Source organism: Thermobia domestica, chromosome 1 (assembly GCF_964235325.1).
Source record: "Thermobia domestica chromosome 1, izTheDome1.hap1.1, whole genome shotgun sequence".
Lineage (NCBI taxonomy): Eukaryota > Metazoa > Arthropoda > Insecta > Zygentoma > Lepismatidae > Thermobia > Thermobia domestica.
This window is the reverse complement of record NC_137454.1, coordinates 124,509,698-124,537,572: the sequence shown is the minus strand read 5'-3', so window position 1 is coordinate 124,537,572 and position 27,875 is coordinate 124,509,698. Positions and strand designations below refer to the sequence as shown.

At 34.5% G+C, this 27,875-nt stretch overlaps 1 protein-coding gene across 1 annotated transcript in view; it reads left to right on the top strand.

Moving 5' to 3' along the window:
• The window catches only part of LOC145688881 (PRADC1-like protein), a 33,305-nt gene extending 5,647 nt beyond the window's left edge, over nucleotides 1-27,658 (top strand). The window contains exons 2-5 of the mRNA XM_081763049.1: nucleotides 3,057-3,193; nucleotides 6,525-6,634; nucleotides 9,454-9,621; nucleotides 22,300-27,658. Coding sequence (XP_081619175.1) covers nucleotides 3,057-3,193; nucleotides 6,525-6,634; nucleotides 9,454-9,621; nucleotides 22,300-22,420 — 536 coding nt within the window. The 3' untranslated portion in view covers nucleotides 22,421-27,658. The remainder of the gene's footprint in view (nucleotides 1-3,056; nucleotides 3,194-6,524; nucleotides 6,635-9,453; nucleotides 9,622-22,299) is intronic.
• Nucleotides 27,659-27,875: the final 217 nt, after the last annotated feature.

Below are 27,875 nucleotides of genomic sequence, written 5' to 3'. Positions count from 1 at the left end.
TCTTTCACCGTGATGCCGTGGGTACCGTGATGCATTTGTGAACTTGCTTGAGTACGATGGACTATCAATTTTGTATTGAGTTGTATTTTCATTGGAGCAAATGAAATTATTGGACTTCTTCCTTTATTTTATGTTTTTATAACGAAAGCCTATGTAATAGTTCTTCCCTTCACAGATAATAACGTGGTTCCTTCATGACTTATGTGTCTAATCATCATATCTTCAGTATACTTCTTTTTTCTCGTATCATTTCCAATTCTTTCATTTGCTATCTTATCGACACTTCTAATTTTCATTATCCTTCAATACATTTCGAAGACTTCCGTTTTTCTCCCTCTTCTGGTCCATGCTTCAATCCATACCATACATGTATTCTTCAACTCCTATGTCAATGTTTCCGGTTAGAAGTTTTTTTTTTCTTTTTTTGTTGGATGCCTTCCTCACCTAAAGTAGTTTGAGTTTTACATTTTATCTGCACTTTTTTTTGGTACTCCCTAAGTGACAGAATTTCTGCACCTCTTGTTATATGATGTCCTGTTTTGATCACTCTTCTTGTTTCTTTTCTTGCTCATCTCCTATCACTTTTGCTCATGTTGATCATTTTAAATTTGCTACTAAACATATTCTGTATTCCATTTTATAAGTTTTCCTCACTGTCTGTCAGTAAACGGTGCGATGTAATCCGTGAATCTCAGCTTTTTTAATAATAATAATAATAATAATAATAATAATAATAGTAATCTGAATAGTTATTTCTGGGCTGTAAGTGTCCTTGATTAGCTGCTTCAATGTAGAGAACTGGTGACAGTAAACATTCCTTGAAGTATGTATAAGCAAGCTTATTGTTCTGAGATTCCCGCGTGGCTCAACACGTGCTATTTTTAGTATTGCTATTATCTTGCTCGCCTGGAAGTCGAGGGTATGTTTTCTTCATACACGTTGCTAATTTGACTTATATAGGCTGTCCTGAATTTAACTGTCCCACACTTTGTATGATTCCCAAGAGTACACTGCATAAGACTGGCGATTTTTAGAACAGCTAAAAGAACTGTATTTACCTTAGAAACACCCAAATAAAAATTCAACTGGATGCGTTTCGGCAAAACTGTATCCTCATCCTCCGCACAAATCAGATTCTTTTAGAAAAACTAATATTCCTTGTAGAACTACATTTCGTTTATTTTCCTCTTCTGTATACCATAACTCTGATTCATGAAATCTTTCAATGAAATTTCTCTTGCACTTAGATGCACTAACCGGTGTGATATAAAATTGGCGATTCATGATTAATGAAACATTGCTTTGAAATCTCAGACTACTTCTGTGTTTCATTTCACGTCACTAATAAACATAATTGATCGAAGAAAATTGACGAAACTTCAACTAGACCTAGAGAAAAAAAAAAAACTTAAGAATCTAAACTGACTCATGATTATAAATATTCACTTGGACTAATCCTGGTATAGTCCATTATTTAGTAATTACCGAAATTTCAATAGGAAATCATTTTTCATTATCTTCATCGGATATTTTTTTAAAAGTATCTGCATCAAGCTCATCATATAGGGCATCCATCGTTTAGTATAGATGGTATCCATAGTTATGAAGTAGCAGTACAAAAACTTTTCTTCTGATAAATATATTTAAGTACTGTTCTCGATGTTGTCAGCAACAAAAATTACATTCCTAAAAATATGAGCTTTCACAGAATCACTTTGAAACTTTTTATATTACTCTAACACTTTTCTGAATAGTACACCTTGAGATTCTAAAAAGTAATAATCTTCAACTTGCCAATATCATGCTGCATTCAGTAGATTTTCTGCTGCTCTTGACAAAACTTCGCGTTCGTATCCACTAACTAAATATGTCATTCTTTCATTTTTCACGCGTTACAATTTGTTAGCACATTTTGACTAGCTGGTCATTTTACAGAAAGGACTGATTGGGATTATTACCTGTACTGCTGCCTGTGATTGCTTCTACACGTCTGTGAACGTTGCATGTGAACAGATTATCGACGAAGTAAACAGCTAAGAATTTGAAGCACACGATGACTGTCAATACGGTGAGTTCTGCTTCGAAATATTCTCTTCTAAAGACAAACAAACTATAATATACGCACATCTCTTAAATTATTAAAAATAATAAAACATACCCATGAGTGATAATCGTCGGGGGACATGAAGACTGACATTTTGCATTACATAATCAATACGAGAGGGGGGCATCTATGATTTTCACGCGATATTTCTATACCACAACGATGGACGTGTTATATGGAGATGAATTTGCTGTAGATGCTTTAAGGTTGGTTTAAAGGGACAAGTTTTGCCGATAGATGTCATTACAGTTCTCGTATCTCTCTCATGTATTTTTTACCTTTCACGAAAATTCACGATTTCTCTTACAAATTTCAAACTACAGACTTTAAATTTTTATAGAAGGAACTTCATAACCTATCGAAAGCAACGATAAGTGCCGATTTTTTATTTGGTCTTTTCTTCATTGTTGAAATTGGATGTCCAAGTCTTTAACAATATACTGTTTTAACAATGAAGAAAATTCTAAATAAAAAATCGGTACGGATTGTTGTTGCCTTCGATAGGTTATGCAGTTCCTTTTATAAAAATCTGAAGTCTGTAGTTTGATATTTGCAAAAGAAATCGTGAATTTTCGTGGATGGTAAAATATAAATGAGAGAGATACGAAGACTTCAGTGACATCTATCGGGAAAACTTGTCCCTTTAAACCAACCTTACGGAAACGCTGCTGAAGAAGACGGGAGTTGCAATTGAAAATTTCGGCAACTACTAAATAACAGCAGATGTATACCAAAATTAGTCCAAACCTACTTAAAACAGATACACTGGAGGAGAGAAATATTCTCATTTCTAGGAAGGGTTAATTTACTGAGTTTACTTATACTAAATACGAAATAGTTGAAATAAGTAAAATAATGAAAAAGGTTACGACAAAGAATATGAGAAACAAGAAGTAGCATTGTATCACATTTCATTCTTTAGTCTTTAAAATTAATTTGTATTTCTTTGTAGGGAGCAATCTACATATGAAAGATGGGACGAGCATTGCAGAAATAATCGGATCTGACATATTTTTTGAAATAATAGAACCAGAAGAAATTGCCTATACATACAAAATACGTCCTGCAAAAGATTTCGGTGTGCCGTTTGTAAGTATTAGTTTTGCTTTTTCCTCTACGTTTCTTAATTGCATTCGCACCTGTAACTGTAATTAAACACATTCTACTACTATCGCTTTTGTTCTAAGGGAAAACAAATGTGCAATGTTTAATTGATAACAGACAATGTATATTATATGCTCGTGGCTCTCAAACTTGGCTCTGTTGGTTTCTCATAACTGTTGTTTTTCCAATAATGTTATTTTATTTGAGAATAAATGTATTTTTCATAAAGGTAAACGCCTCAGTCGCACTGGAATATCGCTTTCCGTGGGGAAGGTTCTAGAATACTGATCCCCCCCATATAGGTTAGTAGCTAGATTGGTTCCTTTCTGTACCAGAGTTTAATATTTAATTCACATAGTATTGCCGACCGAGCGTTAACAAGTGAAGGCGGTTTAGAGTCCCGCAGGGTACGTTGTTTTCTGTCTTTATTACAGCTCAATGGGAAGGGGGCCTGTGTTCTAGAACCTTGCCCTTTCCGTGAGATCAGCGAAATCTACGAGGTTGGGTTTGGTTCGAGAAAAGATGGGTGACCGTTCGTACTTACATTGCTGCGTCCAAACAGCGTAGTATGGACAATTGGGAACTACTTAGTAGAAAGTATATACGAATCCAGTCTTGAAAGTCAGCATTAACTGCAAGGAGAGTTAGTGCGAACCACATTACCCTGCCACAAGTCAGTTGGTAAATCCTGGCCCCTAACGGCATTTTCGCTACTGAAACTTAGAAAAAGTATAAGAACTTGTGTAATAAAGTGATGAGCGATAGCCTGTTAAAACTATTTACTTTAAATCAAGTGTTCAAAACTCTTCATTTTGCCTGTAAATTTTCACTACTTGCCGAACGTTGCTCAATCATTCTATAGTTTATAATTAGTGAACTTTAAAGGAAAAAATAATGTTAGATTATAAATGATTTTGTAATATATATATATATATATATAATATATATATGTGTGTGTTGTATCTTTTGCAAGTTTCTTTTTTAAACAACTTTAATCAACCCCCAATAATGTAGCTTCATCAGCTGTTTGTAACCCACAGTAGTATGTGCAATACTTAGGAAAAATAAAGAATAGATATAATGGTATATATTTTCATACACAATACATAATTAAATAATCTATGGCAGCCTAAGAAACTATTAACTGCATCAGATTGATAACGAACGACTTTTCACCTCCACAAAAATTTGATTTTCTCGAAAACTATTTAGTTTTCCCATAAATACTGTCCCAACCTTTGAGGATGGCTGTACCGACGTCAAGAGCGGTATCGTTAAGCGTGAGTCATTGCTGTATGAGCTGAAGAAGTGTAAAAGTGTGAGTTGTAAGCGTTCAAGATTGAATGGGACGAGGATGAAAATCGTGTGGCCATGATAACGTTGCACAAGATAGGCAAATCACTACGGGTGATTTTCAAAACCCTTCAGAAACTGCAAATTAGTAAATGAATTTGTTTACCGCACTATCCAGTACTTATTTTGTTGAGATTGTAATTGTGAAAAATAGCCCGCGGCAAGGAAGACTACGCACAATGCGAACACCGATACTTGTGAAAGCAGTGTCCGACGAAATCCATTTAGGAAACAACCAGTTGCGTCTCGTGAGCTAAAGATATCGAAAATGTCTGTCTCGCTTGTTAAGCAGTGACTTGGGACTCCATGCTTACAAACAACGCAAAGAACATCTCCTGATAAATGAACTGAAGCACCAGAGGCTCCTAACACCAAAGCGCTTACTTAAGTGTTATGCAGCAAATAGACACCATCGAATTCTTTTCACTGATGGAAAGGTTTTCAGTGTTGAATAGACTGTCAATGCCCAGAATGACGGGATATATGCCACATCCTCTAGAGAAACTGGTGAAAAGGCGCCAAAGATCCAGAGGATTGAGCATTCTTTTTCAGTCATGTTATGGTGGTGTGGGAACTACGAGGGTACAACAGAGCTCTATTTCTGTAAAAAGGAAGTCAAAACATCAGCCAAAATGTACCAGGAGACAGTGTTTGAGAGACTAGTCAAAATTTTTACCAATATCCTCTTCCATGCACAGAACTGGAGCTTCCAGCAGGACTCAACCCCAGCACACAAGGCACATACAACCCAGTAGCGGCTGGAGGCAAGTGTTGTGGACTTCATTTCCACTTCAGATTGGCCATCTGCAAGTCCAGACCATAACCATTTGGACTACAAATTGTAGTCCAAGCTTCAAGAGATCGTTTGCAAGAAGATACACTCCAATATTGAAAGTTTAAAGCGGTCTCTTCGCAAGGCAGCTGCAGATTTTCCAGTTGAATTTTGCGTAACGTAATTAATGAGTGGCCACAAAGGCTTAAGGACGTTGTGCATGCTAATGGTGGCCATTTTGAATAATTATTTGTAATTTTGGTTCATAATACATTCATGTAACGCATTAGGGTATTAAAATATCTCTAACAATTTTGGCTCAATGTACTTAAAAGTTTGGGACAGTATTTATGGTAAGACTAAGTATATGTGTGAGAATTTACCTTCAAATATGTCATTTTGTACAGCTCACTGTGCTCTGTCGATTCATAATGTTTTCTTTGCACATTATATTTAAAAAAAAAAAAAATAAAATAAAAAAAAATAAAATTTTAAGTTTAGTCGTCATTTTGGGCTATATCTCATTAACTATACCGTATACTGTTATGTTCCTAGTGTTATGTTGGAAAGCTTGATTAGTGTGTGTACTTCATTATCAGTTCCATCCTGGTAGGTAGCGTAGGTATCCTATAGCATCAACTTTAAGTTTTGAAAGGAATAATTTTTGTCAAAAATTACGCATGAAAATGTACACTCACACTTACCATTTTGTTCAGTTTAGTAAGAATTTGTTCAGTTTGTTTGTTTATCCACTATAGAAATCCACATTGTCACCCCATTTTCAATTACTTTTTTAAAGAATATAGTTAGCGCTTAGTTCGGGCCAAATGTTTTCACTTTCGTTGAAATACGCACATTTCTAAGGTAGGGAGGAGTTATCAGTTTGTGAAAAGTAAGAATGAAATTAGGTACATAAACTCCTCCTCCCACGAGGATCCTACCGTTTTCGAAACTTCCGCTCTTTACACAAAGGGAAAGATGGGCAGTTTACTCAATTATTTCCCTCCACATTAAAATCGAAGTTTTCTCACCACGGGATAACAGCTAAACCACCATTTAAAATTTAGAATACATCTAGCTCTTGATTCGATTTTTTTTTTTTTTTTTAATCGTGGTACTTTCATTAAAATGGCATGGCAAATCACGTTTCATTGGATGATCGATTAATTGTCTGTGTTTTCTTAAAAATAGAACAAAAGCTTCTATGAAGTTCCACTAGTTCCTGTGGACCCTCCATGTGGCTGTGGAATGCCTCACAACGCTGAAGATCTGGAAGGAAGTGTAGCGTTCGTGGAAAGAGGGTAAGTACATGAAAGTAAGGTGATTTTCAACACCTACATTTCATAATGGTTATCTATAGAACTCAAATTCTTAACAAGTGAGTTTCGTTTTACAATTGTGAAAATACGGTAGACTTCCATATGCGAATTCAGTGTCGAAATAGTGACCGATGAAACTTAAGTAGTAAATTTCTACCTCTTCCGGTCTTAGTAGAGATGTACAGAAGAAGATTGATTTTTTCCCCTCAAGACGCTGAATCGATTGTAGAAAAGTTACTTGCAGTCTGTTGTTCTATGACAATAAAGTTGAAACCGGAAATGGACGATTTCTTTTACTTCATATCTGAATAGAAAGCTAACGGAGGAGATAGAACTTATTCTTTGGACGCCAAATCTATTCCGAAAAAAAAAAAAAAAAAAACACTTCCCGATACTTATTACCGCTTTTGCTCAGTGGAGAACAGTATTGATACTGGAAATACAAGTAAATTTTTACTACTTCCGATTTTAGTAGAGTGTTACGGGTGAAGATTGTATCTTCAGACGCAGAATCGATTCAAAGAAACGCTTATCAGTATCTATTATCATTTTTGTTCTGCAGCGATCAACATCGAAAGCGGAAGCGCTTAATTTCTATCACTTCCAACTTTAATAGAGGGTTAACACAGATGGAACTTGTTCTTGAGACGCTGAATATATTCCGAACAACCGCTTCCCCCCCTCTTACTATTTTTGCTGTCTGGAGATCGTGTTTAAACCGAAAGTACTATAGGTACACCACATTGACTTGACACCTAGTCTTCCGTTCCAAGCGCTGCTATTGGCTGAAGGAATTCCACTCCATTTCGTCATCTTCTCTCTCGCTTAGCAACAGCTGAACCCTTATTGGCTCAACGCATGGGTTTGTCGAGGGTGTGAGCTTTATTTGGCATTTTTGTGTTGGCTTTATTTGGCATTTTTGTGTTGGCTTTAGTTGGCATTTTTGCCACGGATCAAGACAATTTTTTGTTTCCGTACATGAACGCAATGGTGAATCTGTGTAAAGAATATATATATATATATATATATATATATATATATATATATATATATAACACTTAACTGCGTCCAAGTATACTGTAATTGTGTTAAACTGTTTCCGCAATCTCTGTCACCTTCGTCATTACCTCTGGAAATTCTCACATGAAAATATTTTCACTTCTCACAATCTCTTTTTGCTATTTCTTTCATGTACTCACAAGTAACACTTCACTCCTTTGAATCCGGAGTGGCGGAAAGCGATACATATCCTGAAAGTCAGTCCTAATGAAGATGCATATTGATTCCCAGTGTCAGTCAGCAGTGGATTTAGGTGTTATGGGCCTGTAAAGTTAACGTATGAATCCATAGAAACTACAACATTTAGACATTTCCTTGACGTCACTTTCTGCTAATATTATATACTATACTACATAGAAACCATACTGTCTATAAACTATACCACGTATTTAAATTCTCTGCCGCGCTTTACGTCAAATTATTTCGAAGTTATTTTTTTCTTCTCAAGTTGCAGCACTAGTTACTCGAGCAAAATTTATTATGGATCTGACGCGCTGTTAGAAGACGGTTAAAAAACACGAGGCGCGCAAGGTTACCAGACACCTTCAGGCCAAAAACATTACTAGATCCTGACATATTTATTTATTACCATTTATCTTCTCTTTTTACTTAATTATCGCAGGACACAATACACTTTATTTAGATAACAATTACACTTCCGAACTAAGCGGTTAGCGTGGGAGACCCGGATTCGATTCCAGGCGGGAGTTCATGTGATTTGGATTCCAAGTTAATCAATAGGTCCACGTCTCACAATCATAGTCAACGTCTTGCAAATAAGATAAGAAAAATAAACACACTGCTGAACAAGACTGCACTTATTTAATATAAAAACACATTTACACGTGACGTTTCGATCTTCTAGCCAATATCCTCATCAGACATACACTCTTCGTACGTCTGATGAGGATCTTGGCTAGAAGATCGAAACATCACGTGTAAATATGTTTTTATATTAAATAAGTGCAGTCTTGTTCAGCAGTGTGTCCACGTCTCATATAGCCTTGCTGCTGACCGGGACGTTAAAATCAACTCAACTTATACACAATTACACTTCCGAACCAGCACATTCTTTCATTTAAACATATTTCTTTTTATTTCCTCATTTCTGTTTTTTTCTCTCTCTCTTCCATATGCTGCCAAATTTCCGTAACAATACAAAAAAAAAAAAAAAAAAAAAAGTGTTCGTAATTATACATTGTTAATTTTAAAAATGTAAAAATCTAACTCTTAACTCTATCTTTTAAAGTTTTTGTTAAATCAATTAACGCCAATGTGCCTATTATCTACTTACATTAATAAATTTCTTTTACAGTTTCGGCAGTGTTAATTTGGTGAAACTTTAACGCGGATTATTTTTATAAATATTTGGTCAAATTTTATTATTATTATTATTTCTTTCCGTGTTAATCATAATCGGTAAGTTACATAAGTCATTAATAATAAATTCCGGTGAGATTCCAATTCATTCATAGGGACTTACTGAAATATTGTAGGTTTGAATTGGACACGCTGTATTATCTCGACCCAAAAATCAATAAATTATCTAGGGGTCTTGATTCAGCCTGATACTGTAGATTTATGAGTAGTAGTAGTAGTAGTAGTAGTACGCTTATAACTGTAACTAAAATACTAGTTCACAAATAATGCAAATGGTTTTAAGTTAACAGTTAATTTAAACGCGTATTTTTTAAAATATATACTATTTTCCTTAATATGAATGTATAATTTTTCTGTTTCAGAGAATGTTCATTTATGAGCAAATCCGTAAGAGCGCAGCAAGTAGGAGCTCGGGCAATAATCATCGCGGACCATGATCCCAGCAGCGATGAATTCTACATTGAGATGATTGATGATAATACGAATCGAGATGTGAATATACCAGCAGGCTTTCTTCTAGGAAAGAATGGGTATGGAAAAGTGTGGCAATAATTACATTAATTTTAAAAGTGCTTGTATTAGTTCAAAGGTAGTGAATGTAGTTCCTAAAATTCTGTGTTAACATCGATTTTCGAACCTGTTTCCTTTAACATGTTTCGTTAAAATGTAATATATGGAATGGTTAAAATGTACAAGATGCGTAATTATATTTGCTGAAGACTGAATATAGGCACTTAATTTTAAACGTCGAACGACTTGTTGCCAGAGTGTAGACACAAGGAAAGAATACCTAAGAGGTATATATACTGAGAGTCTCTATCGGAGTAGGGTTTTAAGGAAAAAGAGTAAACATTGGAAGAGAGAGTACACTGCATAGAGAGAGAGCTGTTGTGAAGAAATCTGCTGAAATATTAGTTGGCAGGATGATAAAAATAAAGATCAATCGAAATACAGAAAATTGCCCATGATAAAAAATAATCGACTTTGAACCACTTTTGGATAGTAAGTACCCTTTTGTTCAATGTGACGGCCATGGGTATGAACAATCCTACCAACGTAGTTTCCACTGTAGCGAACTGCATAGAATGAGAAGTAGAATGTCCAGCCATACCGCTTTGGCAACTTTCCGGAAACCTCGCAAGGTACGAGGACAGCGTTGAGCAAGTAAATGTTTGAAGAATCTGAACCCAAAAATCCATTAGTGAGGGTCCGAGGATTTCACAAGGATGGATAAAAATGGAATCACTCGAACTCCCATCTTTTTTGCCTTCCTTGCCTAGAACACCTGGAACGATCGAGTGGTGTGGCTGGAGAGTTTATGCATAATGTCGTACGTTTGTGGTCTTGTCACTGTACAAGTGGGAGACGTGTGTGTCATACAAAGGGTCCATGCCATTCTCCTGGAAATAAGCTGTTTTGACTTTGGTATTGATAGGCAGTTTGACGAGTGGCAGCATTCCCCGACTGCAATATCTCACCACCACCAGAAATCCGGAGGGAGGAAAACTTTTCCTTGCACTGCAGTACAGTCAGAACGGCTCTTGTGGTCTGTCCACGAAAATAGGCCATATTTAGGTAAAGCCACCATTGATAAAGGATTTCCATCCATTTCTAGTAGTTTTCTGCGATTTATGTTTCGTATAGTTTTCTGGCGTTTGTTGAGGTTTCCATGATGTGGCGGCCGCATGATGTAAGCCGGTGAGATTCCAATTCAAGGTTATTCGGATGATATTAGAATCTTTTCCTTTTGAATAATGTCGTATGGCCAAACTTCTCTACTTTGGGGGATTATCGTGTGTCACTTCTCTCAGGGTATCTACTAGTCTGGAAAACTTGGAAAAGTCAGGGAATTTTATAATTTCTGTAAAAGTCAGGGAAAACTCAGGAAAATTTTTGGTAAAATTAGGTTACTTTCATTGCTTTTACATTTTATCTGCACAATGTTTGGAAAAGAACTTTTCGCTATAGAAGTTATTATACAATGAAGGACTTCTGAAAGGAGTTGGCAGCCCTTGCGTCTGGAGCTTGTAGTTTCTGATCTTCACGTTAAAAAATTATCCTCATATCTAGGGGTATAGCTAGCCTATTGCAACCGGTGACCCCAATAAAGTCATAAATAACACTTGTTCTGATCCTGTTGATTTTAGTGTAGCGATAAGTTAGAGCCTAACTATATGTGGTTAACTCTAACTAATGTAGGTACACATTATATTACAGATTTAAAACTCCTATTCCATTTTCGGTGCAACAAACACCGTGCGCGTGGGTTATCTCGGGGTTCTCGGTTTCTTCCCATTTTCTTCATTCCACCATTTCATTCATTTCTCATCATAACACGTCTCCTTTATCCTAGCCGGCATAATCGTGTGACGTAAAACTTAAAGATTTCATTTCATTTGTAGTGCAGTTTTGCTTTCCGTGTGTTTTGTAATGTTTATTATGATTTTGCAGGTAATTTCTTGAATATTTTTGGTATACTTGTAACTTTTTAATAAGATCATTTTTTCTAGCAAGTGCTCATATTTTTATAGAAAACGCGAATCTAGTAGACAGAGCTCAGCGATTACCACACTTGAAAAAGTCAATTCAGTTTCAGGTGTGATATGCTTTTAAAAATGATGGAGCCAATTAAGATTTGTTTAATACTAGTTTGGTCCAGAAAAATATCCCCACTATGAATTTTCATTGAAAAGTATCTTTCATTTGGATTTTCGTTGCGTTAATACACTGTCTGTTTTGTGATTGGGTAAAAGTATTTGCTTCTTCAATCGTTCGTAGGTACTTCTACTGACATCTGGATTAGGACTAATTTTCTGTCTTGTGTGTTCGTTTAGGGGAAAATGTACTTAATCTAAATTTTTTTCAATATTCATTAAATAGGAATATTCATTCATTAGCTCGGTAATATTCATTAAATAGGAAGTTGAAGCATATTGAGATAAAAGACATTCAGTTTAGTGTACTGTTTGGGTACTAGATGGCAGGAATATGTGTGAAGTTCCAAACTGCTTGCCCTAGATGGTGCCATTGTTTGGTTCCCGCCATTTTTCAATCAGCTGTTTTTTTAGGAGGCAGAGTGGTGGGAAAAGAGTGCATATTCTCAAGTTTGAAGACTGACTGTGCTGTATTCTAAATTTCAAAACTTAGTTGTGCGAATACAAAGCTGTGTTTTTGTTAATACATGGCACATTCAGTGATTTGGTCATACATTTTTAGTTCCTACATCATGGGTAAGAAAAAGGACATATCTCCAGGAAAGCAAGGTATGATTTTGGGACTGAAGTCGCAAGAAATATGGAATAGAGAAATCGCAAGAAGGTTAGACATTGACCACAAAACAATGGGTAATGTTTGAAAATGTTAAACAGAAACTGGAGTGGTAAGTCGACAGCATAGGCGTGGACGTTAAGAAAAAGCAAATCCGAGATTGTACAGGGCAATCAAAAGCATTGCGAAGAGAGAGAGAAAATTAAGTGTAAGGCAGGTTGCTGCGAAGATAAAGGAGGATTTAGGTGATAGTGTTTCACACCAAATAGTGTTAAGACGTCTGTCGGACATTAATATTAAAAAGAAACCGCACGTAATAAAGCCTCATTTTACACAGCAGCACCTTAAGGATAGAAAGAATTCATGGCTATGTTTTTCGAAATTGGAGATTTGATGATTGGAAAACAGTAATTTTCTCAGATGAGAAGAAATTCAATGTTTTCGGTAATCATAATGGTGTAAAACTGGAGATGGAGCCGCGAGAAAACTTAAAGCAAGAGTGCATCTGGAGACAAAAAAAGAAGTTCAGTGAAAATGTAATGCTATGGGGAGCAATGTGTTTCAAATGTAAGAAGTTCCACAGGTTCAGTCGATGGTTTATCATACTTTAAAATACTAAAGAAGGAGCTTTTGAATACAGCTAGGGATCATTTCAGTGGTTTAAACCTTGGACCATTCATTTTTTTTCAAGATGACAATGCATCATGTCACAGATCTAGAGTCCTCCAACAGTGTGGATCAGAATTGGGTATTCAGAGGTTATGGTGGCCGGCCAGTTCTCCTGATACGAACCACATCGAAAACTTGTGGGCTATTATGTCTTCTAAGTTGAGCAAATATTGTTGTAATATCAGAACAGAATTAATGAAAAAAAATGTGTGGTACCATGAAATCGAGCCAGGTACGTGTGAAAAACTTGTTGCTTCAATGCCAAAAAGAATTCAGGCTCATAAAAAAATAAACAAATAAATAATAATGGACAATACACAAAATATGAAAACACTGTTCATTTGTATGTTAATAATGTAAACTGTATTGTAAAGCAATAACATGAAGGTATATTACATAATATCAGTAAATAGCCTCTCATTAAAGTCATGAAAAAGCTTTTCAAGAAAACATGTGGATGGGGATAATTTTTTGGACCGAACTGTAATAGCAATAAAGTGATTCTAATAGTGAAAGCATATCTTTCAGTAGTAGTAGTGGTACTATTCATTACCTTATTTTAAGTCTTGAAGAGACTTATATTCTAAAGAGAATTATGAAAAGAATAAAACTTCACTGTTCATTATTTATTACAGAAATTTGATATAACAAATTGCAGACTTAATTCCTTCATGTAATAAACAAGAATAAACTAAACAAAGAGAAATGTAAAGTGCACTTTTCTAATCAGTCTGCATGACTGACAATCATTTCAAAGTTTCAAAAGCAACATTAATACAAAATGAACTACTATATAAGGTAAGCCTCAGGAGACCACCAATTGAGATATAATTCTCAAAAAGACAAAGCAAAGGTATAGCTTACTTTGCAAATATCGGTTTAGTTCTCTCGTGTCTCTGAATATTAATGTCCTGAAAAATTCTGTTCTTTGATAGAAGCGTCCATGTATGAGTCCATTGGAGTCGAATTTTCAAAGAATGAATTTTATGTAATTTTTTCAACTATTTATATGATTTTGGTTTTTTGTAAATATCACTTTCACCGAGAACTTGACTACGTTAAAGTTGTTTTGTACAGTGTTTATGTCCTTGGATTTCCCGTTCACTCTTGTCAAAAATTGTTTTTTTCACCTGAGTACTTGCTTAAGAAAAAGTTCGGATACACATAGATAAATGGTAAAAAGTTTTTTTTTTTTTTTTTTTTTTTATTTTATTTCAACAAAATAAAAATGTGATTCTTAAACAACACACAGGTAATAATCGAGAACCATCTTGTGACAGCTTTAAAATTGTTAAAACATGTCTGAAAGATTCTTTGCTTGGAGCTAAATTAGCTTTCTTCCAAACTGTTGCTGCAGGTATTCAACTGTTTCTTACGAAATTTCACCCACCAATGTCTCCTTTCCTTTATAGTGAAATACTTAAACTTTTGAAGAACCTTATGATTAGATTTGTTTAAAAAAATCATTGGGATTGAAGCAGCAAGTTTTGAAGACCTGATGAAAGTTAACCTAGAAGATGGTAGTAAGTATCCGTGTTCGGCTAAGCAGGTTGACGGATTTCCAACACATACAGCATTACAATCAGAGAAGTTATCTGAACTGGATATCCATCGTTTTCTGAGGGATTGTTTGCATATTTTAACTTAAAAACAAAGTGCGCAAATTGCTATTGAAATACACATACTTATGGTGCTGTATGCCTCTCTCGATTCAGTTTTAAACAAGAGACTTGGCGAAGAACAAATAACCGTAGCATTGGAAGTGCTTGTAGAGAATCATCATTTGTCTGGCCTGCTGCTGATGATGAAGTAAAACTACTCTATAGTGAAACTTGTACTTAAAATTCAGTTTATCATAAGAATGAAGAATTTTGACGTGACTAAGGATCATTTAGATCACGTGTTGTTCTTCATTCTTGGCAACATTAATACCAGCAACAACTTTTCATCGTTCGTTAAGAAAATTCTAATGTTATCACACAGAAACACTTCCGTTCAACACAGTTTCTCATTAAATAAGGAGTTTCTTGTGGATAATTTTAAGAGTTTGTAGTTTCGCAGAGAGTGACACATGATGCTGTCACGTACCATGGAGGTGTTTAGGCAACGCCAATCTCAAAACAATTAATTCATGTAGCAGAATGGGATGGAAAGCCGAATGGCGAATGGAAAGAGGCTCTCAGAAGGAAGCGGACAACAACTAAAGCAGAGAAAAATTGTTCGAAAGAAAGAAAGCGAGCAGCTGCAGAGTTGGAAGAACTGAAGAAAGAGAAGGAAAAAATCTTTGAGAAGGCAGCAAAAGAAATCAACGAAGTTAATGAGCACATTAAAAAATCTGAGAAAGATCCAGTAACGTGATCATAATTGGAAATCTCATGTAGATTTTAGTGTTCTAAATTATAAAAAATGTTCTGTATTTAGTATTCTATATAAAAATACTAAATATGGAATACTTTTATAATCTAGAATACTAAAATCCACAATGATCAGTATTTGTATCTCGCAACGACATTCTTGTTAGTATGCATATATGCGTGTATTGTTGTGTACACGCCCTACTGTGTAATAGCCCTACTTCATATCCTGGAATAATAATAATAATAAAAAAAAATGTAATAGAAGTAAATCACTTGAATCGTCCAGTTTACGTGTGTAGCTGAGCGTACCTCACAAGTACGTAATATAAAATGAAAAATCTTTATACGCATTTTTCTGTATTATTATATGTTTTGTCATTCACACTTTCTGTATTTGAAAAAAATACATATATATTAGTTGTATTGAAATAAGGAGCGGAGAGGTGTGGCTATAAGGGGAGATGGGAGGCCAACAAAAAATACATGATGATGAACAATATTGTTCTTGCCAAGAATAAATAGGTACTTGTTTAAGCATTGTTCATATTTTTATAACAGCTGTCGCAACTAAGAGAACAGGTATTATAAAACTACAAATGTTTAGAGAATAGTGGTTACTTAATTTCACTAAAATACAGTGGGGAAAATTTTCTGTTTGATCTGGAAAATTTGGAAAAGTCAGGGAATTTTATTTGTCTGAAATTATAGACACCCTGGCTCTGTTAACGGCGCGCACTATATTGAGAATTCGAGGGGCTATGATCTCACAATTTCCACCCGACGCGTGGAACGTATATGATTGAAATAAGTGAACGGTAAATAATAATAATTATTACTCGAAGACAAAGAAAATAAATATTACAGAAGGAAAATTAGGGAAAATATTACAGATTGTGTGATTCAGTTTTACGGTTTGCACTTTTTCTGAGAGAAAAATGTGAATTTAAATAGAATTGTTAAATTGCTTATAGCGTTTTTTTTTAAGGGTAAATCTGTAATTGTCTGTGTATTTAATACTGATAAATGAGAAATTTCGACATTGTAAGTTTGAAGTTAGCTGTTGATGTAGAACATAGAATATAGGAAAGTACGTGTATTTGTAACGGTAGAGGAGATGAAAGGAGCAGAACACCCGGCGTTAGTTTATTTTGTGAGTTCTGGCAGCTTCAAATGGCGCTGAGAGTGGGACATATTTTTATCTATGCTTTCGACATTAAGCGTGGTGTTTCATAGGTCCAGCTTTCATTGTTAGGGTGCGCAGATTAGCTGTTCTCCGGGATACGATTGTGGAACGCGTATAAAAGGCTTCTGTTCCCAGTAATGACGCAAATATTGGAAAAGAGATATTCGTGGCTCTCTGCAAGGAATGAAAGTTATAGTCCGTAGTAAATCTCTTGAACTTGGAGTTGTGGTCTTTTTTGTTCTTGGAGTCAGTAAAAGAGCTACAGCGTTATCTTACACTAGAAAGCACGCCCACCGCCTGACCACACGCTTCTGAAGGTTCAAGTTCAAATACATTCTCAGACAGGTTTATATCGAGACTATAATATGTCCATATGGAAATTAAAAATGCCATTCGTAGACCAGTTAGTTCTTATCTCAATGTACTTCTGGTAGGTGATTAGATATGCATTCTAGAATTTTCTCACTGAACATCATTCCAGCTTCCCTAAATTCGTGATATATGTATCCAATACTGAAACTGAAATGTTTTCGTGCGTAACTTGAAGTCGTGTACTGGGCTACAAATCTTCATATCGTCCTTATTAGAACTGATATTTTGAAATTTCAGTCATCGATACCGAAACCCAAATTTAAAATTATCCTGATTCAACATTAGTCTGAGCTTCCACCATCCCACTGTAAGTATAAAACTCACATTGTATCATGCTGACAGTTGCAGTTCTGCTAACTTCATTCTCGTCTGGTTGTCCCCTGATCCCAGGCCAAGTGGGTTTTGTGGTCCGTAGGTTTTCTCGGAGTTCTCCCATATTCTAATTATACCAATTTTTCCATTATAATTCACTTACGTTAGTCATTCATCTCCTTTAGCCAAAGAACATAACCGTGGGACTAAAATTAGAAATTTCATTTCATTCACATCGTTAAATGCACCTATGTTCAGCCTTTTGTATCTGGAAAACGGAACTCATCTTTCTGCTGCATCAGTAATTATGGCTGCTTTAGTACTCAAATGCTTCATCTACCGTACGTTCTACCACACTGTCCGCGCAAATACACGAAATCGTTTCCTCAAGTTTTTGCACTTCGTCAGAAGATGATGGAAAGCTATGCGTCGAACCGTGAATGTCTTCCCACCTCAACTCCAGTCTCACTACCCTTAAGTACTCCACTTCACTACACTCAGTTCCCCATTATCTTATACTTACCTGTGTCGTTATTTTTTATACACATTTTACATTATCTCTTATCCTTATTTTTTGTTACATAATTTGTTATTAATGTATATTTTTCAGTTGTTGTTTTACGTTATTATATATGTATTAATTTTCTTTTTTTTTTTTTTTTTATTATCTCTCCTGTTCTCTTACCAACCAGCCCTTCATATTAAATGTGTCTTCCTAAGTAACTGAACACTCTTAACTTTCAACCTAGTGATACTACCACATGACTGTACATTTCAATATGATGTCCAGCTGTTTTTTAATTTTACTTTTCTCCTTCTTGTCTGATAAAGGGTTGAATGAAAGTACTTACATTTTGTCCTTAGTAATTTGTGATAATATTTTTACTATTTTCTGGTAATTTTTTACATACATACTTTTACTATTTTCTGGTAATTTGTTACATACACACTGTTTCACATTTCCTGTTTGAACATTTGGGAAGTGGTTCTACTCATAAAATGAAGCCAAAAGCCGCCTACCTGAAGAAGGGAAGTCGAAATTGAATCATCGAAACATGTGGGGAAAAACAACTGACTTTACAGGAAGTGCTGTGGATATGTTTAGATGTCATGCCTGAATTAGTAATACCTAATTTAAATTGCTAATAATGTTGCGCATGGTATTTTTCATATTGATGTATTATTGCGAAATTCTGTACTTCCCATGGAGAACTCCTTTCCCTAGTGTCTCCAAAAATCCCAGTTTGAGTACTGTTAATTAGTTCGTATATGACTTGCTCTAAAATGCTCATTTTTTTCTACGTGGCTTTAAAAATAATTTTCTCGTATTGCGAAGCCGGTAATTCGTAAACCCCTGTAGTGATTTCGAATTCCACATTGACTTTCTTGTGAGTACTGTCACTTCCAAAACATTGTAACATAGTGGCATAATGCTAGAACCTGCAAATTTGTGACTTGGGAGCTCCCATAATCCCTTTTTCTGAATTAGGAACATCAGATTATGCATTACGGTGCTTTTGTAGGATAGTTCTAAATGCTCATTGTGGGTAGAACAGATGAATTATCGAAGTATCAAATTTCATATTTTAGTTTTGTGTTGAGGTCGGTGGAAATTGCTTATCGTCTCAAAATTCCTCGGTTTGCCATCCGTACCATAAGGAGATTTCAACATGAAAAAGCAGGAGGTAAATTTATCAAGAGAAACTAGTATAAATAAATGCAGTTAACGATACACAAAATTATAAAAGATTTGACAGTTATTGGACACTCCTTTCTACTCTACCCAGTTGAGAAACTTAAGATTAATCTCTCCTCAATATATTATAGTACCAGTGCTTTAGGAAATATTTGGTGCTTTAAAGGATGACAAGAGATTGTATTACCAGTCATACCATGTTCAGAAGTCTACATATTGTTTTTATGCTTAATCGGTTCCTTGGTTTTGTTTTCATCAAATTCCCTGACTGAAAAATCGGTAGTACTGAAATGAGGAAGACTCAGTAAACACACACACACACACACACAAAAAGTACGGCGTTTACCATTGTTTTGTTGTTGTAAATAATGAAAAGCCAACCAATCACTCAAAATATTAATATTTATTAAATGTCATTTTGAAGAAAAAATCAGTAATTTATCTACTAAATAACTGAATAACCCTCACAAATCATGTAATCTAGTAATGATAAATAGTGCAATATGCTATAACTAGAGGCACGAGTTTTTCGCAATGCGCGATAAAACGAAATGCGTCTGAATTAAGTAATTTTCAGTTTTTTGACGTTTTTTGATATTCTGTGTGTATTTTCATTGGTTTCCGTTGCGCGATAAAACGTGAAATTGGCAGTTTTGCGCGAAATCTCTAACAATACGCGAAATAACGCGAAATATTAAAAATACGTATTCATTAATTTGAAAATGCTAGTTTTCCGCAGACGGAACGGTAAAACGTGACATGAACTGTGCATTTTGGATGATTGGGACACGGCTATAGAGAACATGTTGCGCATTAGCTATCATCATTGCATCCGGATGGAGAGGGGCCGTGTTAATTAGCTAGCCAATGGCATGGACTGGTGATAATAACAAACGTACAACAATGAGGAAAATGTGGAAATGTTTAACATGCTTATGTTTAACGCTTAAATGTAACTTGTGCCTAAGTATTTTCAGAAGACTTATAGTAAGTTTCCAACCCATAGTAAGTTTAGTTACTGACTTTCCTTCAGTTTGATTAAAAATATATAATTTTCTATAAGTGAAATTTACAATCTCAAGTGAAATATTCAGTGTGTTTTGTTTTTAGGTAATTAATGGTTTATTTCTGTAGTGATCTACGAATAAAAGTAACAGTTTTAAAAATGTCAGGGAATATCTTTTCAACAGCTGCAAAATGTAAAATTTTACTTGGAAAATGCGACAAAACACGAAATATGAAAAATGAAACGCGGAATTTTCGATTCTTAGTGCGAAAAACTCGTACCCCTAGCTATAGTTATTTGTAACTTTAGTTTCTTCAAATTTTTGTTATATTTTTAGGAGGCAGAAAATTTATTTTTGTGGAGGCGTCCGCATAGGTATCGTTATGTCACTGTTGTAACAATTAGTGTGGAACAGCCTGTTCACACGTTACGTCAGTGAAGGGTCAAATTTATCCTTTCTGCTCTGCCAAAGCAAACCTTTCCTTTTTAAATTAGACACTCACAAATGAACTTGATAACCAAATTATCCATATAAGAGTCGATTTTCCCTATGTGTAAGAAAGATCTGTTATATGAACGAACAGATCTTGGAAATATTTTCTTCTACTTCCCCCCTCCTCTCTCCCTCCCTCTCTCTCCTCTCTTTCTCTCTCTCCTCTCTCTCTCTGCCTCTGGGAATGCAGGATGAGTCACATTAAACGGGGTCGCGTTTATATGATTGGGCATAGGGCCTTCGCCATAGTGAACTGTGACACTTATAATCAATAAGATTAGTGGTAGGAAGACATTCCCGCATAGAATGGTAGCATGTCATCTCATCTTTTTCTGACGAAATGAAACAACTTGGGGAGAGGATTTCGAATAGTTACGCAAAAAGTGTGATAGATGGGGCATTTGAACACTCAAGCAGCAGTCATTACTGATACAGTCGAAACAAGAGCTCGGTTTCTGAAACACAGAAGACTGGACAGAAGGTGGATTGTGAATGAAATTAAATTTCTAATTCTATGTCCCATAGTTACGCCCTTTAGGCTAAAAGATATAGTGTTTAATTGTAACATTGGTGGAATGAGAATGTAGAATGTAGGAGGAAGTGGGAGAATCCAAGAAAACCTCAAACTCGCTTGGCCTGGGATCAAACCAGGGACGACTAGAAGTGAATGAAGTTAATAGAACTGCAACTATCGGCATGAGACAATGTGAGTTTTATATTTATAATGGAATAGTGGAAAATCAGACCAATTCTGAATATAGGACAATTTTAAATTTGGGTTTCGGTATCAGTGCAGGGTATTTCAAAGGGCTAGTTATCATAATGACAGTGTGAAGGTTAGAAATCCTTCAGTATACGACTTCGAATTACTCAGGAACTCCTTTCAGGTTCAGGTGATGTGAGGAGTATGAAATAAATTAGAATTCGGTGAGCGGCAGTAATTTCTATTAATGAGTTCCTTCAAAAAGAAAATGTGTGATTGATATTACGTACTAAAATTCACATGCAACGAAATAAGAAATTCTAATTGTTTACAATTCAAATGAAGTGAACAACACACACATGTTTAGTTTATTAAAGTAAGTTTAGATTTCTGTTTTAATTTGCTAATAGTTGTGGTTTCTTTGAATGAAAAGTTAGAAATACAAATCTTTGTTGTACCTGCATGAGCCAGTCTCAAAATTGAGGAAGAAAACCCGGGTCGAAATTATAACTTTCGTGAAGGGAAGATGTCTGAAGCAGTTAAAAGTAAGCCGAACTGTAGTGGTGTTCGGTCAAGAATGTACAATATTACTTTAATAGGGCTGTCGGCAAATAATTGTCCTTGGAAAATAGTAGTAACATAAGCAATTTTCTCAAAGAAATCAATTGCAAAAATAATAAAACTGTTGTAGTGGGGTTAGAGTTGTGTAAATGTAAGATGGATTTAAGGCAATCATGACGAAATCAAGACACTTTGTAATTTGTGACAAAACTGACCGGGGAACTCACCTGATCTAAATCCCATGAAGGACTGCAGTAAATCCTTCAACGAAATGTTTTCATTTGTTCAAAATCAAACACAAGGAGTGATCTCATAAGAAAGAGAGTGGACATCAATGTTTGAAAATCTTGATTATGAAATTTCTTTGGGTAAAATGATTATGTTGTTGATTTCGTTATAAAAGCATTATGCCATAATCTTTTGGACTACACTTGTATTCAAATCTAAAACTTTGGAGACTTGACTTTACAATGTCCTGCGGTGCATTCGTTACGTTGAGTTAATTCTTGAGTGCAATTTGTAATTAGTAATCCATAGGAAATGTTCATATAATGACTGTTATATTTAATTAATCATTCTGTTGTTCCAGGCATATAATTAGGAAGACACTGGAGAGGTTAAATAGGAAACATGCTCTAATCAATTTACCAGTGAATCTAACAAACGTCCCTCTTCATAAGATGAATCAACCACCATGGCTAGGATGGTAACTTTTAAATAATTGGTTTATTATACTAAGAATTGTGTTTTGTTAAATGTCGGGGGGTTGAAAGCCTTATTTTCTTGATAATTGAACTTCGTTTTGCTGCAAATAATGTGATAATTAAGTCATGTGTACAACTTTGAAAAGTATTTCACGTAATAATAATTGGATAGTCGAGTGAAGTGTTCATGTAAGTTTGAAAGAGCAGCACTTAGTGAAAATACTAGATAAGCTCTCAAAAGAATAATTCCACTTTTTAATTGTTTTTCACAGCTCATTTTAATAAGAGCATATTGTAGCACTTGAAGTGTGTCAGTTGTGAATATTTTTTTAGCTAATCAATGGTCGTATGTGTGTATATCAGGGCAGCAAAAGTTCATCTGTATTGCTTCGAGTTAATTGTTTTGAAATAATGTTATTTAAGAAAGACTTGTGTTACGAGTAGAATAATTGTAAATGTGTAAATGTTTTACGAGTTCCGTTGTTCGTACAAGTAAGCGATAAGACTGGAAATATGTACATTATTGAGAAATTTCTCTTTATAAATAGAGCAATGTGTAAACTACTACTTTTGCATATATAGGTTTGGTATTTTAAAAATAAATGTATTGCGTTAGTTCTCAGTCTGGGAAGATCTGAAATTTATGTGAAATGTAGTAATTATTTGGTAGAGTAGCACACGTGTTATTTAAACAGCATTGGTTGGCAAACGTAAGATATGTTCAATATTTCAGGCGTTCATATGTTCAATAGGTATACTGTTGAGAAACTCGAGAACTCAAATTGTTTCTCAACAGTATACCTATACCAAAGAAAAACAGTTTTGAAAATAAATTTATTTTCGTGTCAGTTACACTTCGGCTTAATCTGACATAATACATTGATAACTTGTGATTTATTGTATTTATTGTGCAGTATATCATTTTTCATTTTTTTAAAGTTACACTAAAACTAGGTGTTAAATGAAAATCAACTACTAACTTAACAGATAAAGAAAATTTTAATTAACCTAATATTTATGGAGATTACAAATTAACATATTTTTCATTAGTTATTTATGAAATGTGATGTATGTTATTTAGGAGACGTTGTATTACTCAATTAGAACTTAATAAAAACTAAATTAGTTCCTTGATAGAAATCTTGCTTTTAATGATGAACTTCGTAAAATGATGACATTACTATTGTCTAATTAATAAATACTTGAAGGCAGGTATGACATTGTGTGTAGGTCTTATTTTGAAGATTAAATGCAATAAGCTTGAAAAATTGTTCTTTATCAGCTATGTATATCGTGCAGCACATTTGAGAGAAATCTTGAAATCAATGGCTAAACTACCGTAATTGAAAATTATTATTATCATATGACAAATTGATTCGTTACAAGTTTTATAAGACTTTTTTGCTTTTGATATTTGTTGCATATTTTCTTTTCTATTGTTAATTTTCTGGCCATACATTTTTTTAATCTAAAAAAATTCTCGAACTTCAATTCTAAATGAAGTATTTATCAATACTTTTGATTTTTAAAAATATTTACTTGATTTTATAATTTTTTGGTGGGGAAAAATTTCCAACAATTAGAATCTTCATTTTATATATTTATTTCTCATTTAACTTTTATACACTTGTCTAAAATTCTACAATTGACAGACACTCGTTACTAATTCTGAAGTATTTATATTATGCTTTTACCCATTCGCATTTTCTCTGTAGATTTGAGTAGTGGTGTTTTCAGGATTTTATTTCTAAAACACACATGTTGTTGCTACAAAATAAACTAATAATAGTGTTAATATCAGAGTATAAAGCTGAATGGATTTTGAAGAAGCTAAGCCACCACGTTGAATTCGCTCATTGGGCTTTTGAAAGATAATTGTTTCACACGGAGTTATATTACCACGTTCAAAAGTACTTATCCCTTCTATAAATTTATTTTGCTCAATAAATGCGGATGAGTGATAAATATAACGTGATAGCTTAAACTTCGTAATGCCCTTCTTTACATATGAAAATCGGGATTAACACTGCCTGGAGAATTTGGTTTATTAATGAGCGCAGTGACAGTTTTGTAAGAATATTCTGAATTTCATAATATGGATATTCATAAAATTTTCGTCTTTGCTCGCTTTCACCTGACTGAGAGGTCATACAGCTGCACGGTTTATTACATGGTCGGGGAATGGGTGGGTGTAAAGGGATCATACATTCATGTTGATGCAACCGTTTAGGATCTCTTGGGTTTACGTAGGCTGTGCTAATAATTTCTCCATTTTCCCGTAAATAGATTAAAACCGAACATTCTGTAACAAATTTATATAAGTATTTAAGAGACGTAATTTTTTTTTTCACTGAAAAGTATTTGTATACAACCCATTACACTATACGAGTAATTGCATTAAGCAAAGGTGTATCCACTTGCTAATCGTAACTTTTGTTGAAGCCCAAGTATTAAATATTCTGTGTAAAAAGTATTATGCATAAAAGGGTTTTCGAGTCAAGTTTAGGAATAAATTTCTTTTTAACATGACTGTACGTAATTGACTTTTATATCATGATATTTATAAAATACAAGGGCAAATTCATGCATTAAATGGCTTTTATTTACATCACAGCACACCAAGAATTCACTGTTGAACGTGACTGGTCCCGACAAATGTTAGGGAGCACGTGTGGAAAAATCATTTTTAAAGTTTTCTGTGTTCAGAAGTTTGAAATTCCCGACAGCGTCAAATTAATCATAACTTTTCTGGAGATTAAATTTAATAAAATAAAATTTTAAAAATATGGATTTAGCGACTGTGTAAACAAACAGCCTTTGATAATAAGAATAAAGTTTATTCCATTGATAACACAGAAACTTAGCGACTTTTGAATTGTTACTCGGCTGTTTTCATAAAAATGGACTTGGCAATAGTACTGATGACCGTTGGGGCGGAATGGGAGGAAGACAAAACGTTTTCGGGGAACCATGAAATCTATGTTTGGCTCTGGTTATGAGCAATAAAACTTCTGTTGCTGTTTATGCTTATCTCGTGTAGTGAACCAGATAAGGTGAATGTAGGTCTCTAATAATGTTTAAACGTTTGAGAAACACTTAACTTTTAAACTTGGCACTGATAAATAAATATTTTAAGTTGTGCTTAATTCTTTTTTATTATTATTATTATTATTATTTATTTATATGTAAAGTGCGTATTTTCAGTTATTATTAACCCTTTCCCCTCGAATTTGTTTTGACACAACAAGCTGTACAGCTCGGATTTATTTTGAGATATACCCAGTACTTCAGTCAGCCAATACAAATATTCGTAGCCCCCATTTGGTTGGCTTCTGTGGGTTGTAGCACTTAAAAACTAATGTCCCTTTGAACCCCACTGTACTTTCATCAATGCTTACATTTTCTCCTGACACAAAAATTCCCTAAACTTGTTGTCAAGATGTTCCACAATGTTATCTTTGAACCTGTTGCACGAACACCTTGTTGCATCTGATGTGCTGGAGGGCACAAGTGAAACATGCAAAAATTTGAAAAAACCTATCGCGGTTGAAAATGTCCTTATAAAATGAACATTTGTCCAACCATTCCTCTGAATAGTAATCTTGTATGTTTGGTTTAGGATTAAGTGTCATATTTAGTATTACACCCAAAATGCCTTCAGTTCAGGAACTGTCATGTCATGCCAAGTGGACCAAATGGACCTTTTTTGTAGTGGCATTTGTATCTTAGACTTAGCATACCTGTTTCATTTGTAATTTCCTCAAGGAAAGTGTCACTAAAAAATAATTATAAGAATTCAATTTCTGTAGTTGGCCTTCCAACAACTGGTGGCTCATACCCGGAATTTGCTGTGAAGGGTATTTTTGGAAAATCTGCATCATTATTACCATAGGGAATCCAATTGTCCCTTGTCAATACATCACCTGTCACTTGGTCATAATTTTAATTGGAATCGGAAGATTTACTACTACTTTCTTCACTCAAACTATAATTATCTAAATATTCGCTACCACTACCACTGAAATCGGTATCTAAGGAGTTGAATAGACGGCCAAAAGAAGGCAGATGTTGTCGACTAAATCATACAAGCGGGGCTCTGTCGACATGCGAGTAACTAAAGCGTCAAAATTAGTGCGGGGTAGCCCCGACATACGAGCGGAAAGGAAAATTTCGAATGTCGGGGCTCTCGCCGCATTCGAGGGGAAAGGGTTAACTATCATTACACTAAGTTAAATTTAGGTGTGTCGATGAATAATACATATTGTAACGTCTGTTAGGTAGTTACTAAAGAATATCATCGACTAAGATATTACGTTGTGATTTAGGTAAGTGTTTGGTATGAAAGGGTTCATTTTAAAAGCTACCGCTAAAGGTTTGAAGTTCTTTCACTCGATCATGGTTGTGGGTGGTCTGCTTTGCCTTATGTTTACTTGTGTGCGCTTGTTTAGTTCGATGTATGTTATTTCATTTACGAAATATTGCAAAACTAGTGCACTTATTACTGTTTCCCGTTTACTTTGACGACGATACACACACCACTCGCTTAGGTAACTGTGACTAAAATGAGCAATAAAATGAGAAGTTGCCTTAGCCTGTCGTATATTTTCTAGTGCCGTCCTCCCACATAATTTCATTTCAAAATAAAATTGTATCACAGCGGAAAAAAAAAACAACATGATTTTCCGATCTTTTTCTCTTAAATCTTACTTTTAAATGTGAAAATAACGGAACCAGAGGTCAAATTGAAAACATGAACGAACTTTGAGTGCATATTTCTACATGTTAATTTGCATATAATACATTCTGGGCAGTTCGAAGCTGTTTGATGGTAATGTTCATAGAAACTACTGCAAAATGATGAAATGTATAGTATGCATACTCGGACTTCTCACTCATTTCTTTACATTTCGTGTCTCCTTCCAAATTTTCCATATGTGACAGAAAGTGCTTATTTGTAATTAATGTGACCGGTATTATTGTTTGGCGTTATTAAATAATGATGTGTTCAAAATACGAGTTTCTTTACTTTATCTAGACTTCTTGTTTGGCTAATTATAATACTATTTACAATGTACTTTTGTACAAAATTTTCATACTTTACATAGATTACGAGTTACGCCATGACATCTTTATGTAATACGTTATACGCCGCTTTCAAATAGTTCCTATTCTTAACATGTTACTCTAAAGTAATCGAAACAACCAATACAATACTATCTGTAATAATTTTTTTTTTTTTTTTTTTACAAAATGAGATAAATTCCAAACGGTACCTCTGGTTATATTTTTCTTGTGAAATATTAGTTAATGTGAAACATGTGTACTTAACGATGTATGCAGGAATTGAAACATAGCAATAACAGTGTAAATCAATTATAAATACATGTTAATAACTTTGAAATATGTATGGAAGAAAAAGTATCTACTAGTCAATTTGTTAGCATTTTCTGTTGTAGTAATA